Source organism: Lycorma delicatula, chromosome 1, assembly GCF_047948215.1.
Source record: "Lycorma delicatula isolate Av1 chromosome 1, ASM4794821v1, whole genome shotgun sequence".
In the NCBI taxonomy this organism is placed as follows: domain Eukaryota; kingdom Metazoa; phylum Arthropoda; class Insecta; order Hemiptera; family Fulgoridae; genus Lycorma; species Lycorma delicatula.
The window spans coordinates 74,952,893-74,972,160 of record NC_134455.1 but is presented as its reverse complement, the minus strand read 5'-3'; the positions used below and the strand labels follow the sequence as shown (position 1 = coordinate 74,972,160).

Below are 19,268 nucleotides of genomic sequence, written 5' to 3'. Positions count from 1 at the left end.
CTAAAAAACATCAAATAAAAGTAATTAAGAAATTAAAAACAAGAGAAACGAAGTAGGGTCACCTCCTAGTGGTGTTTGCCGTGTAACTCTAAGAACCGGGCAAAATACATTTTACCCGTAAAAAGTACAGGTAACCAGTTATAACTAATATTTTGTATATGGAGGACGACTGTTTTGAAACCCATTTTCTTAGATTACTCAAAGTAATCCTGCACTGTTGGTGTGAAAAATTACAATACACATATTTTTTTATAAATTGTACAAGCGTTAAATTTTATCTATCATTATTATTTTCACAAACATCAGTTAATGAACACAGCGGGATCCAAGGGGCAGAGCCTTCTGGCTAGACGGGAAGGGCGAGCGAAACGAGTCATGACCGACTAAATATCCCCTGACCGCGATGGGAAAATAAGTAACCAAAGAGCATGGCCGAAGCCGCGACGGGGATTTTAGTTTTCTATATAATATTTGACAAAGACATAGGAACGTGTAATGTGGTCAGTGTCTTGAGTTAGCTTTAAGTACAGTAAAATTAGATAAAATAATAGTGTTATTAGAAGCTAACTAAATAGTTCCTATCAGAATCCATGTCCTTCGATTTTTTCATACTTAGAGCTCTACCGAAAAGATTGTTTGATCAGTTGCTTCCATTATAAAAACAATAAGAAGCTTTAGTTATTACAAATTAAAATGCTAAAAATGTTAAAATGCCATATCTCAATCAATTTTAAAGATAAAAAGTCGAGAGTGGATGCAAATTGGACACCGTAAAATTTTCATTTTAACAGATTAATAGGTAATTATTTTTGAAACAAGAGCAAAAACATAATCATAATCTTGGCTAAACATAATCATTTAGCCAAGAGATGAAAGTGACATTTAACTTTCAAACTACTATAACAAGCTCAAATTTGATTGTATAAAGTCAAAATGTGAATAAAAATTATGAAATGGCAAGATTCTAATAAAATGATTCTAGACTTTTTAAAAAATTATTTCTGAAAACTGAACAAAAATTGTAACTTAAAGGGTTAAAAAGAGGATCTTATTTTAAAGGGCTGTAACTCAGTCAATTTCAGTTGTTGAAAGTCACTCTAATAAATGGTTTGTCAAAAATTTGATCTAGTTTTCAGAAATAAAAAAACAAAATGGCTATTGTAACACTATAAATATATTTATATATATTTAGTGTTATAAATTTATAGAGTTATTCACGAAAAATGTATTTTATTACCCTTCAAAACTCAATAAAAAATCCATCCCTATCTGACAAACATGACTATACTTTTTTAATTTACATACCAAAACAAACATCTTCCTAAAATTTCATTTTACTCCTAATTAGTTCCTTATTAAATGTTTATTTTTACTGTACTATTTTAAAAATTATACTTGTATTAGAGCTGTCCGAGACAAACATAAAATTTATAGTTAACTTCACATAGAAGTAATACAGAATAATGATAATTCACCTCTTCGTTCAATGATTTTATTATTACCATGAAAATATTTATAGTATGACTAATAAATTCTTCCCAGAATTAAACTACAATTGCTCAGAGGCTGTTGTCTTCTATTCTGTAATTTTATTTATTATAAAATAAAAATTATTTTATAATTTTATTCTATAGATTAAAGAAGTTGTGAAGAATTGTAAGAGATGATTTTTACAATTTATTCACAATAGTTGCCTTCAACTTAGAAAGGATCTCTCCTTAGAGTAGCAAGTGTAAATCTATTATACCAGAACATTTTGTTGAAGAGCTATCAATCATTCAGCTGTTGATAGATGAATCCAGAAGAATTTTTAATATAGTGGCTTTATGTATTTTCTTCTTTTTCTTCATTTTTATCACTTTATCAATGTTTTATTAAATAACTAAAATAAGTAGCCAATCTAGTGAAGAGAAAAAATGTGTATATATATAAAACCATCTTCTTTAAAAACTAAAAAAAAAATAAAACAACCGGTTTTCTTCATTCATTTTGAAGTTATGTCAAATTAAAACACTTATTAGAACTTACTTACACTTACTTTTGTACAAATTTCTTAATATCAAAGTAAAAAAAAGTTTATTATTTTTATGCTAATAATTTTTTTTAGCAGATTACCAAAGAATTTGTAGAAATCGCTACTGCACCCAGCCAGATTTTCTAAGGGGATATCAGGGTGAGGGGGACCAATTTTTCTTTATGTTTTGGAGTCTCCTGAACACGATTCTGCAATGTTTATATACATATGCACGTATATATGTATTTCATTTGCTCTACCAGACGCATATCTTTTGGTAAGGTGATGTAAACCTATTGAAATTAGAGCTCTATTGATTTTCAAGCGAATTGGTTCACAGAACCAGAGTTAGAGGCAAAAATCTGGGTTTTGGATACGTTTACAAGTTTTTCTCTTTGTAACTTGAAGGATAATATGTTAGAAAACCAAAATTAGATTTTTTCAAGCACCACCAGGTGCGAACTGGTTTCCAAATGGTCCCAAAACATCAAATTTATAGCCCAAATCAGAATTTTGCAAGCACTACAGGATACGAGCTGGTTTCACAACAATTCAAATTCATAATATCATGTTTGAAGTCAAAATTACATTTTTGCAAGCACTGCCATGTGTAAGCTAGTTTTGCTGTAGGAGTTTAGTTTCTCAGTATTCCAAAATGTTACCTAGTATGAAGGAAAGGGGAATTGGTGTCCAAAAAATCATTTTTGAAGTTTTAATCATTTTGAGTTTGTTTTGGATCAATTTGATCTTTATTTTTTGTGAACATGATTCCAAAACCATACAAATCATGGGTAACAGTATCAAAGTGGGTTGTTAGCAAGTAGCAGTGTCAATCAATTGATCACAACTTAACACAACTTAACAACTATGTGAAAAGGAAGAAGAAAAGAAGAAATATATATAAGTATAATATGATTTATTGGGACAGTACACAGTACCTCACAATATTATAATAGAATACATGATACTAACAATATAAAATAAAAAAAATAAAAAAAAAAAAACCAAAAGCTAGCTAAAACACCTAAAGCGGTATTATTTTCAAAAATCATTCAGCAGTGCAATATCCTTTCTTTCTAAAACTAAAACTGTAAATTTGACCATCTAATGTACTTACTGCAACAGATTTTTTATATATACAATTTAAAATTGTTCTTAAACTACATCTAAAAATTACTAGCATAAAAAGTTACACTGCAAATTGAAAACATAAAAAATTTTAATTTTTCCTTTAATTATGTTTACTCATATCAATGTTTTTAAATTCATGAACATATATTCTTTACTAAAAATAATAAATAATTATTCTTTAAAAAATATCAACATCAATCTTTACCAAACCAAACAACAGGATTGTTTTAGAATAACTAAACATAACACTTCGACTTATGAAAAAAAATCTTATACTTCTGTAAGCTTTTTTTAATAGATTACCAAACCATTTTAAAAAATAAATAAACCTTTCCACCAATTTATTATTTTAAATGGTACAGTTAAAAGATTTTATTTTGTAACAGCAATATTAATCTGAATGAATCTTCACATAACAATTTTTTTTTGCAAATATCTACAAATTATTTTCTTCAAACAATGAAGATGTCTTAAATGTTTATACTTAATTGCCAAAGTAGAGAAAGCTCAACAGCAATAAGCTTTTCTATATTCCATTTATTCTGGCTGACAGCCTGTAACAGCTGCCAATAGATAATAATGAAATGAATTTTTTTGTGTGAAAAAACTGGGACCTGAACTCAGAATATCCAGGTGAAACACAGAGATGCTACTACTACACCATAGAGATCACATGTAGTTTTTATTTTATAAATTGTATATTTTGTGATGCTGCTTTGATCAAGGTTTTACCACGATTCACTCATGTAAGTGATAGGGCATTTCCTTTTCTTTTATCCGTGAAACAGCATATCTATCCATTCCTGAAATGATGTACATAATGTACTAATTATTAAATAACGACCACAATAAAAGATTTATTTCTTTATAGTGTTCAATTTATTGTTTATTATATTTTTAGTTTAAATTGTAAGACCTATAAAATTGCTAACCAGTAAGAAAGGTGTGCTAGCAAGAAACACAAAGTTGTATTTGAATACAACTACAAGGTTATATTGAAGACAACCTGCATCTTGAAAAAGATTAGAAAAATAATCAATAGAAACAACGTAGAGATGATATTATTGAATACATACTAAGGTTTTCTAGAATCTAAGAGTACAATAATTTTTTAAACTTCTTCAATCAGAAGCTATTATAGTATTTACTTCCATATTATATTTTACTTCTTTCTTATTGTAATATTTTAAAAATCAGAATGACATCAATCAAGCAGTATACTAGTAGTTCTGTGAACAGAAGATCTTGATAATTTTGTATTCAATTTAACAAAATGAGCTCTAGAACTAAACTGAATTAAGAAAAAATAAAATACAAAAGGAATTGAAGATTATGATCTGCAGTTGGTTAGCACTTTTGTAACCACTGTTCCCGAGTTAGTGTACTTCACTGGCTGATGACTACAAAAAGGTACATCCATCACATCCCAATATTTTATTTTGTTTGTTGTGTTTTTTCTATTTTTTAAACTACAGTATGTATAATAAATATTTACAAAGTATTATTTACAAAAAATATCTACCAGACTCGGCGACAATGAGTGAGGGATAACAGGCAGAGCTCTTGACATAAAAAATAATTATAAAAATCCATATAATCATATGGATATAATATACATATATAAAATGAACATACAAGTCTAATGCCAAGCTGGTTTAGTGGTTAACTCATCTCAGTCAATTGTTTAACAGCTGATTTTTGAAGTTGAAGGTTCTGAGGCTCAAATCCTAACAAAGGTTAGTTGCTTTTATATGGATTTGAATACTAGAAAGTGGATACCAGTGTATTTTGTTGGTTGGGATTCAATTAAACTCACATCTCAGAAATGATTGATCTGGGTCTGTGCAAGATTACACCTCTTTTACATGTCATAAATATCATCCTCATCTCATTGGTTTGTGGGGGTTGCTTAATGTAACTAATTGAACAGATTGCAATATAAGGATTAAGAAAAAAATGTAATTCAAACCTGTTACTTTTTCAAGTCTGTTGAAAATGGTGATTTGAGGAACCATTTTTTTTAAACAGCTGTCATAAGTAAACAAGATTTATTTCTTTTTATTTGTTTTAATTTACCAATTTGAAAAAAAAAGATCTATCCCTGATTGATTAGTTTTGTTTATTAATTTACTTTAAAAATTTTTTTAAATTTTAAAAAGTTCTTGAGTTGATCCAGTTTTTTTTATGAATAAGTAATAAATAGTCTGGATAGATAATTTAAAAATATTTTTTATTTATTTCTCTCCATTAAAAGTTTTTCTATCCCTAATGAGTATGCTGCAATCTGTTTAGCTTGCAAATAATAAGTGATGGTAAGCTACACTGTGTCCCATTGAAATGAGGATGATATGTATGAAATGTAAATGAGGTGTAGTTTTGTACAGACTCAGGATGACTGTTCCTGAATGTATGGTTATTTGATCTTCAATCATCAAATTACACATCATATCTTAGAATTGGTTTTTGTTATTGAATAATGATCTGTAATAAGAAGTTATTTTTATATTCAAGGTATTTCCCAAAAGAATTCAATACAATTAATTGGAATTCTTAGATTTAAAAAAAATGTATAGATAGATTAAACTGACATTTAACACAAACTTTAAAAAAAGACACCTAAACATTAAAAATTAATAAAAAATAAAAGTTGTTTTTTTTAAATTCCTTTAAAATTTTAAAGGGATGTTTGTAATAGTTTTTAATTTGAAGTCAACAAAATTAAAAAGTTAGTTATTTAAGTTTATTTTATTTTTTAAGTTTATATAGTTTTAATATTATTATTTTTAATAAGAGAATATATTTAATAAAATATAAGCTGTTTTTATTTTCATTAACTTTATATAAAATAGTTATGTACCAGTGATATAGAATAGCTTGAGCCATTGTGTTTTATTTATAGTAAATTTATATTTTCCATTTATATTTCTATTGCTAATAACAAAATATATGAAACAAATAACAGATATATATGAATATGGAATGAATTGATTACAACAGCCTACAATAGTGCGATCAAAAATTTAATTTGTCTTATAAATCGTGTAAATTTAACTTTTTTACCCAAAACATTTGTGCCATTTGTAACCATTTGTGAAGGAAACTTAATAAGTTTCATGTATTTTGTTAGTTTCATTAAATGGTTGTTTTCAACTTATACACAGATTGAATACACAATCTCACTCAGGTTAGAAAAGAAGCTTTCTTTAAATACATTAGCTGAAATTAATTTTGGATTCTAGGGTTGAATTGAAAATTTACATTTTCAATTATTTTTTTTGTCTTCAGTCATTTGACTGGTTTGATGCAGCTCTCCATGATTCCCTATCTAGTGCTAGTAGTTTCATTTCAGTATACCCTCTACATCCTACATCCCTAACAATTTGTTTTACATATTCCAAACGTGGCCTGCCTACACAATTTTTTCCCTCTACCTGTCCTTCCAATATTAAAGCGACTATTCCAGGATGCCTTAGTATGTGGCCTATAAGTCTGTCTCTTCTTTTAACTATATTTTTCCAAATGCTTCTTTCTTCATCTATTTGCCGCAAAACCTCTTCATTTGTCACTTTATCCACCCATCTGATTTTTAACATTCTCCTATAGCACCACATTTCAAAAGCTTCTAATCTTTTCTTCTCAGATACTCCAATTGTCCAAGTTTCACTTCCATATAAAGCGACACTCCAAACATACACTTTCAAAAATCTTTTCCTGACATTTAAATTAATTTTTGATGTAAACAAATTATATTTCTTACTGAAGGCTCGTTTAGCTTGTGCTATTCGGCATTTTATATCGCTCCTGCTTCGTCCATCTTTAGTAATTCTACTTCCCAAATAACAAAATTCTTCTACCTCATTTTCAATTAAAAAATATATTTTTATTTAACTAATCTTTTTCTTGATTTTTTAACAGGAAAAATTTAATCATAATTTTAGAACAATATATACCTTTTTAATTAATATTTTTTTGTCGTTTATTTTTTACAGATTCAAACAGAGAATGGGAGAAAAGTCATAGGTTACCAGAAAGTGTTATTCCTTCTACTTACTCAATACTCTTGAACCCAGACTTACATGCAAAGATATTCTATGGACAAAACAACATAACGTTTAACTTAACTGAAAATAGAAACAATATTATTATCCATTCAAAAGGATTAAATATTTCAAAAACTGAACTTTTTGATAGTAGTGGTGATTTAGTACCTTTGGAACAAACATTTGAATATCCTGATAATGAATTTTGGGTAGTGATAACGCAAAATCAATTAATAGTCGGTAAATACTTTCTTTATCTTGACTTCAGAGGAAACCTTACTGGCAAAATTGTTGGATTATATCGGAGTAAATATGTTGCACCTGATGGAACAAAAAGGTAAGTACCATAATACACTTAAAATAATCATTTTTTTTTACTACTGATAGCTGTGTATGCTCTTAACACACCTATCATTATACCTATTATCCAACCAGCAAAATTAAAAATTAAAACTTTTAAAATAAAAATAAAAACTTAAACAATGCAAAGCAAAGCAAAATCATATTCTAGCCATTTCATTGATTTTACTTTACTAACCATCAAATGGTTAGTAAATGATTGTTAGTAAAGTAAAATAGTGAAATGACTAGCACATGATTTTGCTTTGCTTAAGTTTTTGTTTTTATTTTAAGTTTTAATTTTTATATTTGTTTCAACTAACATTTCAATTTTGACTTTGTTAATTTTAATTAATTGATCTTTGTTATTTTAAACATTTTGTTTTAAATTTTTAATTTAAATAAAAGGTTTTTAAATTTTTGTGTGGTTATAAGATATAAGTTAAATTTAATTAATTATTTTTTTAAAATTTAATTAGTTTAAAAGTATTTTTAACATATATATATACATATATATATAAAATGTATGCAGCTGATGATGGGAATCAGATTCGCAAAAGTGCTTCTGTTATGTAATGAAATAAGGTAAGTCATTCTATTTCAGTTGTTTTGTACTTAGGGTGATCTATTAAATATAAATTAATTTGTATTTGTACAGAGGAGTATGGTTATTAAAAGAATTGCTTTAAAAAATAAAAATATACATATATATAAGATGAATTTGAAGCAACCAACCAGCAAAATCTCATAGCGATGGCTAAATTGTAACCAATTTTAATTAAGAGACCATATGATTAAGTTTAATAAATCAAAAAGATCATAACACATGCACTTTATATCCTATTTAAAGGATATATTACACTCCTATTGTATGGGTTTAATACAGTAAGAAAAGTTAAGCACCACTGGGAGAATCATAAATCCTATTTGTGATCTCACCTCCTAGGACCATAAAAATCAATTGTGCATTACTTTCTTAAGATAGTAAAAAAACTATGTAAAATACACATTAGTATGTGCTGTCAACTTGTTAACTATTTCTTTGAATAAATAAAAAACAGTAAAATTTCCTCTTTTTTACTTTATTTTATTTCTACTTTGTAAACTGACATCTTATTTACCTTAAATTTAGTGAAATTATCTTTATTTTTTATTTTTAGATAATTAAATATGTATTAGAATTTATTGTCTTAGATGATTTTTTTTACAATAATTTCAAATAATAATTAAAAATTAATAAAAAAATTTTAATCAGATCTGTATATAAATATATATATTATGTAGATTATATCTGCAATGACACTTTTTCACCCAATCCCTTTTCTTTTCTTTCAAAAAACTTTTGCTATGGGAATTTGCTATGGGAATACCCATAGCAGTCAACTTAATGCTTGACTGTTCCAACATTTACTTGGGAAAAATCACAGAAAAATTCTCTCAGATCAACATCATAAACTATGAACTTAACTAAAAATTGGTTATAATTGATATTAATGAGTATAAAAAACACTAATGTTGTAAACATGTGAAGATAATGAAGAAAATTATATATATGTCTATATGTATATATGTCTAATAACATAACTGTAATAATTGTAGGCAATTGTCATGAATCACAAGTCATTCCCAACAATGAATCAGCATCTCATGCCTGATGATGTGTTATGTGTTGTGATTGATGAGTTAAGTAGTTTTCTGTTGTTTTCTTCATTGAGTCAAATTTACTATTGCAATTCAGCATCCCAAACTCACCAAAATGTGTCATTCATTTCCTTTACACTATTTATCAAAGACCCGATTGTATAATGAACAATCTTTAATTTCAGAGATTCTTACTTTCATTGGTGTGTCTTTTATCTCTGATACTTTATATGTATATTACAGAAATAAGAAACTAGGACAAATAATATTAAACAACAAATTAATACATTCCTTTATGTTGTAAAGCAATGCTTTAAATTCACTGCTTCAGTTCAATAAGGAAAATTATATAGGTACAAAGTACAATAACAAATTTGAAGGTATTTAGAGAAAAATATTTGAAAAGGGGAGTAGGAAAGAAAAGTATTATTTCTCCATATTAGTTTTCCTTTATTAATTTTATGTGATTGCCTTATTTATGAAATAAAACTAATGTATATGTTTATTAATTACCTCAGATTTTTTTTTTTAGTTTAGAAAAGTTTTTTAGTTTAGATTAAAACACTAACAGTTTCAAACTATAATAATTAATAAATATAAATATCTTCATATTCATATGCTTAAACACCACGTTAACCAAGAATAAACAAAGTGTTGACCAAACTTAGGGACTGATTAAGGACATCAAAATAAACAAACCTCAGCTGTTTATTAACAGATTTCAGCAAATAAAGAGTCATTTTGTCTACATTAGAAGGCTTAACATTTTATCTAATAAAACATTATTCAGTAAAATTAATATTTATGAATAAAAGATTAATTGGTTGTAAATTTGAAATTCTCAAAGCTATAATGTTAAAATTTATTCATTTTTTTATAGATAATTTTCATTTATTCATTTATTTAAGATATTGTTCGATATTTATACACTAAATTTCATTAAAATATTTCATTCCATTCTTACGATATAATTTTTTATTGAAAAAATACGAATTTATAGAGGGAATATGAAACAAAATATAAACTTTATACATACAACAATTTTATTAAAATTATTTTAATAGAATTAAATAATAGTAAATTTAATTATTTTAATTTATTTTTTAAAGATTTTATAAGTATATTTTTTCTTTTTTTTCTCAAAAAATATTCATAATATGATTTAAATATTTTAAAATAACAAAATAATGGATTTTATATAAATTAGAAAATAAATAAATTTCAAAATATGCAATATTCTTTTATGAAAAATTATCTGGCAAAGAGTTGCAATTTCTTTCCCTGCTTTGCCGTGACAGATTTTTACTTCAAATACTCCATAGGATTTTTAAATATTATGACTTATTTATTTATACAATATTTACAGTACAATTGCAAAAAGATCAAAATGTTCAGTAAAAAATTGGGTCTAAAAATGACCCCCTTGATCAAATGGCATTATTTCATTAATAATTATGCACTATTAAAATATAACTGAAAAGAAAATTAAAATTCTTAGTGAGAAATGTTGGGCCCTACTTGACCTTGATCATATGACATTATTAGCATAAAATTATGGTACAATTGCCTAAAAAAATGAAAATGTTTAGAAAAAAGATGTATCCCATTTCATTACATTGCTCAATAGCTACCTAAATAATATTTTTAATAACAGCAATAACTAGAATAAAAATTATTGCTGATAACAATTATAAAAAATTCAAAAATGTTTTTAATTCCTAATTCAGCTCCCACGGGACATTCCATGTCATCTTTATTAATACTAGATGCTATATTGGATTTCCAATAATAGAAAATTTTTTTAAATTTCAAAGTATATATATATATATATATATATATATATATCACACACACACACGAGGTCTCTGTAAATAAAGTAATGAGGTAAGTTTTTTTGGCAGCCAAAGTAGTAACACTGTAAAGTTACTAGTAAACACATGGTTATATGAACAGCTGATTTATATTAGGTAATTAATATATTTAGTCTATTGTTGCCACATGAGACGTAAACAAACTTTTTGTGAAATGAGTTTTTGTTCTGCTTTACAAAAATTATTGGGCATATGGAGATGATACTGTCACGAGCCCAAGTTTTTAAGTGGTGTAAAGCATTTTCAGAAGGCTAGGGATCAGTTGCAGACAATCTATGCTCTGGAAAACTGTTAACATCAAAAAGTGATGACAGTGTTGAGCAAATCAGAGACTTGATATGGTACAACCAGTGATTAACCAGTCCCATTTTTCTGGGACCAAAATTGGTCTCAAAAAACCTCACTGTTAAACAGAAAAACAACAGGGGGAAGTGTGCTACGACTTCTAGGGCGAATTGAAACTGATCCTGATTTTCTAGAAAATGTTATCACTTGTAATGAATCTTCGATATTTGAATACGAACCAGAAACAAAATGCCACAGCAAGGAGTGGCGCATTTCAAACTCACCATGTCCCAAAAAAGCAGAAATGAGCAAATCAAAACCATGCTAATTTTTTTCTTCAATAGTAATGCATTGTCCATAAGAAGTTTTTTCTTACAAGACAAGCTGTAAATCAATATGTTAACTGAGAAATTCTTGTAAGACTGCAGGAAAGAGTTGCCCACATGAGGTCAACCATCAAAGACAACTGGATGCTGCATCATAATAATGCACCTTGTCACAATGCACTCTAAATTAATGAGTTTTTGGCAAGTTAACTCATATATATATATATATATGTCGGAGAGGCGAGGAGATTTGTCAGGGATTCAACGTTTTGTGTTTCACTCACTTTTATTATTACAAGTGGAGAATATATAAGACTATAATAAAGCTCAACCAATAAAAATGAGTAGACAACTCGTACAATGAAACAATTACAAATGATAACTATCACCCATCAATAACTCAGCAGTACACGAATCATAATATAAGATTAATTTAATTTAGAACTCAAACAATACTAAAACAACTTGCGATAGACCGAGGCTCAGGGAAATAACGAATTCACGATCACCAGGACGTCTGTTCGATCTGGGTTCCAAAGCAAGACTACCTTTTCTCAATATTCTCAAATAATATACCTACTGCATATTTCCTTTTCCTTATTAATTTTATGATACTCCTATCGTCCTGGGATCCCGACTACGTTGACAACCATGTGCCTACCTAGGCCTAAGCCTACCGCAATAAAACAATTTAAACCTTATTTTACAAAACATTACAAGTAATAGTACATTTCTTAAAACTACTAAAAATACAGATATTCTAAAGAATATTCTCATCGTTTTGTCGGAAGATACTCCACTGTACTTTATTCTCCGACATATATATATATATATATATATATATTTAATTGTATCAAATTTCAATTTATTTTCAACAGATTTACAAGATATCAGGCAAAAACTCTTAAGAGATAATGTTGAACATCCTGCACCCACAATCAGATTAGCTTAAAACCTTGAAATTTTAAATAACATGGTACTGAAGTTCAATTTTTCATGATCACTATACAAAAATTAAAAATGGTGAAAATTAAACCTCCTCCTTTTTTTTATTATTTCTAAAATTTGATGTCATCATTGCCCCAGTATATACAACTTTTTTAGCTGATTTTGAAGAATTTATGTTAAGCCAATCTGAAGATATTAATCAAAATACTCACATATATGTGTATATACACTTGAAAATTTATGCAACATTTTTGTCTTCTTTTTACCAAGGAGGTCCTGAAATGACATCTGCAAAATCTTGATACCCAACATTTTGAGCATTTACTGTAATTTATCTTTATACTATGCTGCTGCAGCAGTAATAGAATTATAGCTGGGAAAGCAAAAATTAATACAATAAATATTCAAAAGTAAAACTTGATTGTGATAAACTGGTTAATTAATGGCATTTTTTATTAAGTAAATTACAATTTTTAGCTGAATATTAAAACATTATATTATTAAAAATTAAAAGATTAAATAATTAAGAAAACAAATGTATAACCATATAATTTAGAAAAATGAACAGTATAAAAAAAATTATTTAAAATTTTGTAAATTTTAATGCTTTTCTTATGGAGAGGTATATTAATGGAAGTTTTAAGGCCAGTGGAAATATTCATGTATGAAGACATAAAATTTTATATGAAAAAAACAATGACAGTTATGACTTTTTTTAAATAAGAAAGGAATTTTATACACAATTGAGCATTAACCCTTTATCTTTAAAATAAGGCTGTTTTACCTCTTGAGTATCAACTGGAATTAGAAATATTGACACATTAAGAAAATTCAGTATGAAGTGCCTTCTTTCCAGTAGGTTAATGTTGTTATAAAAATATTAAAAAGAAATGGAAAAATAAGGAAAATTACCTGATGAAAGTTTAGAAGAAAAAAATGATATCAGATGATAATTTGTTTTAATATCTGATTTTGATAAAGCTATTAACAGCAGTGGCGGCTCACGTTTAGGCACTGTGGAACTTCATCACCCCCTACTTCCAGTTGATATTATTATTATTTAATATAATGAGTCCTTTTTTATGTACCTTCTTTATACTTGTACGATATATAATCCTTAAGCTTAATGTAGTCACCCCCTAGTTTATAAAAAAGATACAAAAATCTTTGTATGGAACTGTGCGCTTCACAGCTCCAGCGGTGTAGTGATTGGCTGTTGTGTGCATGCGCACATACAAAGCTTCATGCGAGGGTACGAGGGAAAGATAGCACTGTTGCTCCCGCAGTGCCGACCCTGGCGTGCTGGTGGATGGTAGTTTTTTTTTTATCCCACGCATGAATGTTCCTCGTTTGTTCTCTTTCCTAGTTTATTCAGTGGAAGGAATATGAAAGTGGTTTAGTTGTTTTTTCAGTAGTGATCAGAAGATGACGGAAAGCAAGGGCTCTTTGATTGCCAAATCTGTCCAAAAACATGCTGGAAGGGTAAAAGAGAAGGTAATTTATAAAAACTAATTATGTATTTGTTTGTGTGTACATAGAAATTTAAATTAAGCACCATTGAAGTATAGTGTTTAATATAATATCATAGTGTAATATAGTGTTTTAAGATTCACTGATAATATCATTCTTTTGACAGAAAAAAAATGGATCAAAGAAATACTGAATAGCACAAATTCACTGCTATAAGAGAAATTCAGTTTTAAAATAAACACCTGTTCAGTTTACAATCACAAAATAAATGAAATCTGATATGAATGAGGAATTAGATATTAATCCTTGGCTGCAGTACCAGCTGTGCCTGTCCTTTAGGAGCATTTATGGTGAGGCAAACTATTCTTGCCTTGATTTTCCTTCTAAGAGGTACATGTCCAAGGTAGCTAATAAAAAAATGGTAAAATTTACATCACTTTGATGAGATACAAAAAGTATGGTTGTTTTCAGTTGGAACCTAAACAAAATAGTAACACAAGTAACACTGAATAACACTGCTAACACAAATAGTTCTATCAATGAGTGACAGGAGAGCATTAGAAAAGGCAAAAGCTAACAAGATACAAGGTACCTATAATACAGCAGTGGAAACGTGAATATCAGACAACAGGGACTTGTAATGCATGAAAATTATATGCATTAAAAAGAAAAATATTTGTCTACCAGAAGTTACAATCATGATTTATTATAGTAAAAGTAAAAGTAATTTTCAAAATAAGGTAGAGATTAAAAAAACAATCTGGTACCAACAAAAATTAATTCAAAATATATTTATGATATAATATTGCTTTCTAATCTGCTATTAATACAAAAGTGTGGATTATTCATGATTTCTGTCTAAAGAGTTTTAGTTCAGTTATAAATGGTAAATGAATAATATTTTTCATATTAGTAGTTGTTTTTATGTACTCCTTGAGATATATATGTACGTTTTCTTCAGTAACATCTGTCTTCAACAGTAACATTGTTCCTCATAATTCTGAAGTTAAATCAGTCGTAAACTTCCATTTTATTCTTAATTTTTGTATTGAAAAAGATTTCTAATCCAAATGATACTTGATTACTTGGACACTCAATTTTCATTTTATTCTTTTAAAATTATACATATGTTAATAGGGTTTTGATTTTAAAAGGTGATGCATTAGATATTTTGTTCTAATAGATTTTAAGGAACACTAGCTTGCGCAACCAGAAAGGGATAAGTATGTACTCCACCTGAAGAACTCTGCAGTTGCTTCTACTATTGTTGAATGTCTAGTCTACCTTGCCTTACAGTGTCTTTGTATAAGCTTAGCTTAAATAATATTCTTTAGAACTACTATTCTTTTGTTACATATATAATAAATCCCTTAATTAGATGTTTCGATTTATATAAAGTCACTGTTAAGCAGTTCCATTACATTAGCATAATCCATCACTGCTATGTTTTCCTTAAATTATCTTCATGTACTCTTATGTACTAATGTAAATCCTTTATTCACTGCATAACAAAAAAAATTAGAAGATTTTCATTATATGAACTTGTAAATTTTCAAATAAATTAAAAAAATTATGACTTTATTATAACAACATTTAGTGTATTCCACTCAGGATTTCTCATTCAACTGATTCTATGCTTAATTTTCAATGAGTATAAATTATACTGAGTTATATAAGTATAACTCAGTATAGTACTGAGTTATTATAGTTGTATTATTTATGAGTTTAATTTATACCAGTATAAATTCAGGTTTGTTTTCTTTTATGCTTATATCTTTACAAAAGGCTATAATCTCAGTCATAGCTCACCTTTCCTAAACAGTCTAATTCAAGGAAAAAAGTAAGACATTGCAAATATCAGTATTTTATAATTTACTTCTTATAGAATACCACTGTACAATGTGTGTAACTGGTACAATATCTCTGTAACTCCCTAAAGTACATTTAAATTTATTTATAAAAGGTACTTGTTTTGAGTTAACCCACATGTTGTTATGCTGATCAGTGAAATAAATACATGTATTATGGATATAAGTAAAATAAAATTTATTTTTTTTATTTATTCTTTTTTACCTTACATCCTTTAAAATTACAGAACATCTTTACACTGCTGGTATTAATGCTAATTAATTACAGTGGATGGTTGTAAAGAATGACTTTGTCTTTTTTTCTTAAACAGAATAGTAGTAATCCTAAGGTAAAAAAAAATTGTAATTTTAAATCTCTGTGAGACATAAAATAAATACTTTGAAAGATGGAAAAATATGTTATTTATTTTAAAATGTTTTAAATTGTTATGACTAATATTTCATCATTGTTATATAAGCACATGCATACAGAAATGTATCTATGTTTGTCTAATTGTTTAATAGTGATAGTGGTTTAATAGTGATTCAATAAATCGCTATTTGTTTATAATCAATATTTCATGCATATTCATTATATATTTTGTTATTTTTAAATCTATTTTACTATTTTTCTCTTGTTAGTTTGTAAATATTTACTCAACATAACTACATTTTTTGCAGTTAACCAAATTAACATTAATGTTAACTAAAACATTTATTTGTGTTTCTCTGTTTATTTAAATCTCTTTTAATTTCCATCAATAATTAAAAGAATAATGTACATATCGCCTTAAGATTAAGAGTATTAAAATAAAGCCCCATTGATAATAAAAACTAAACTTAAGCAAAGCATGTTTTTAAATAGTAGTTATATGATTTAAAACAATTCATTAATAATGAACATAGAAATTTACAAATTTAAGTTTTATATTTTAGTGTATTTTGTTTAAAACAAGAAACATTCCTAAGAGTTTATACAAGTCCTATTATTAAAACCTTCTTTAGTTCAATAAATGAACCAACCATCTGCAAACATCTAACATCAATATTTTGTTTAAGTGAATTTGCAAGTATAACCAAAAACTAGAATTTATAACATCATCATCATATAAACATCTTTTTTTTTTAAATATGAAAGTGACTAATTGTAAAAAGAGTATTTGCTACTTGAATTTGTTTTTACAAATATTATTGATTTGTGAACTGGTGTATTTACGTATTTCTTTATTATTACAGTCACATTTTGTTGAAAAGTTTTGTTCTGACATGTTTTGATCAGATTAACTAGTTCTGAGATAATAAATTTATTAAATCAAAACAGTCTATATGCATGAGTATTTTTATTTGTATTTTAGGAAGAATTATAAGTAAAGTCATCAGGATTAGGCTTGTTAAGCAGCCATCAGACAGGAAATACAACTACTGAGTAGGTTCAAAGGAAGCCACCTCTAATTACATCCCAAAGATTCACTGACTCTTCAGGTCCAAGCAATCTCAGCACGCAGAGCCTAGTAGAGTCAGGTTCTGACTTAATATAGACTCAGCAATGTAGAAGAAGGATTAAGGATAAAAGAGGGGTAGGACTGAGAAAGGAAAACATTAATTCTCAAAGGAACCACTTTACAAGATAACTACCCTACCCAGAGAAATGCTCAAAGATTTCCTCAAGGCAATGAGCACCTTCCTATCCATAAATTCCTAGGGAAATAGCACTTATTAACAATATGGGAGGAGCCACAACTATTAAAACATTTTGTGTTGATAAGCTTAAATAGTTCAACAAAAATTTTTTCCAGCAATTCTTTCTTACTTTTACTCAAGAGTCACCTGATATTTATTACAGGATAGGTATCCTGTTCTGTAGCTGTTCTTTTGTGACTTATCTATCTAAAGATAAAAAGTTTTGTTCAGACTGGTTTTTGTTCAATAGATACACCTGTACCTATTATTTGTTATAAAGGAATAAATTATGCCTTTTATTCCTTTATAACAAATTCAGTTCTTTGTTATAAACTATACAAACTTAACACATTAAGTCATCCTTTTATTCCTTTACCCATAGATAACAAATGCATATAGTTCCAATATACTAGGATATGATTAATATAGTATGACTAGGATATAATATAGTTTAATATACTAGGATATGATTTTATAATGCTTCTGCCTTTGTAGGAAGTAGACTGAAAGGTGGTTTATCTTTTTTTTGTTTTTTTATTTTTATTATTCACAGAGAAGTGAAATAAGATTTTTCACTAAATTGATATAATCATGAAAAATATCATAGATATACAAAAAGACTTTAAATAGAACTCTTAAGGCAGGGAGATAAGAGAATATTGTGGGAAATTATTTATTAATTCTCTTTTCAATTAATTACAGCTACGCTACTGCTTTTTTTAAATGAATTTTGAAAAAATTCTGAAAAATGGGCCAAGCCTTATTAGCAATTAATTAAAATGTATAAATTACAAAAGTTCTTACACAAAAGATAGATAGTAAATAGATCTTTTCCCCATTTTTAGATATTATTTTATTAAATGACAATTAGTTGATGTGTGTGTATATATATATATATATATATATATATATATATATATATATATACTCAGAACTATATATATATATATATATATATATATATGTAAAATATTATAATTGACTGTTTCTAGATAAGTAGAAGTAGAATATTACAATACAACAAAATCATTCTCAAATTCATTTCATAATTAAAAAACATAACTACTGTCTTAATATTAAAAAAAAGAAGATATATTGTATGTGTGTATTTATTATAAAAACCCACTTAGGTAAAATTAATCACTGAATGTTAGCTTCCATTTAGATAGCACATGTATTAAGTAAAGACTAATGCCATTACATGACTTGCTTAATGTTGATGTCATATGACAGTGAATTATGATGTATTTTCACCCTGAAATTCATTGGTTTTCTGTAAAATAAAGAATGACTATATTTCATCATGTCTTTTACAAAAAAATTATTACATATATATTTTCCTTATGAAATGAACTTTTCAGATTTATTTTTTAATTAATTCAGATTTAATTTTCTACATAATTATTATTAATATATATTTTATCATTATATAAAAAAAATTAGAAGTAACATTTAAAATTTATTATAAATGATAGTAGAATTTTATAAATTTTTATATTTTACCATAAAAGTTTTTTTATAGTACCTTTCAATTTCCTCTCACCAACATCCCTTAACCTACATAAAGTGATGTAAAAGTATTTCAGCTGACAGAAGAGTTTTGAAAGTTGAATCTGATATGCCAGATTTACTATTATTTTGTCAGTGAATTACCAGTGTATTAACGATTATTATAA

General features: G+C 27.1%; 1 protein-coding gene across 1 annotated transcript in view; it reads left to right on the top strand.

Annotated features, from left to right (window-relative positions):
* LOC142319426 (aminopeptidase A-like) overlaps nt 1-14,646 on the top strand; it is a 58,732-nt gene extending 44,086 nt beyond the window's left edge. The window contains exons 2-3 of the mRNA XM_075356701.1: nt 7,135-7,522; nt 14,232-14,646. Of these exons, the coding sequence (XP_075212816.1) occupies nt 7,135-7,522; nt 14,232-14,262 (419 nt within the window). The 3' untranslated portion in view covers nt 14,263-14,646. The remainder of the gene's footprint in view (nt 1-7,134; nt 7,523-14,231) is intronic.
* The last annotated feature ends 4,622 nt before the right edge of the window (nt 14,647-19,268 follow it).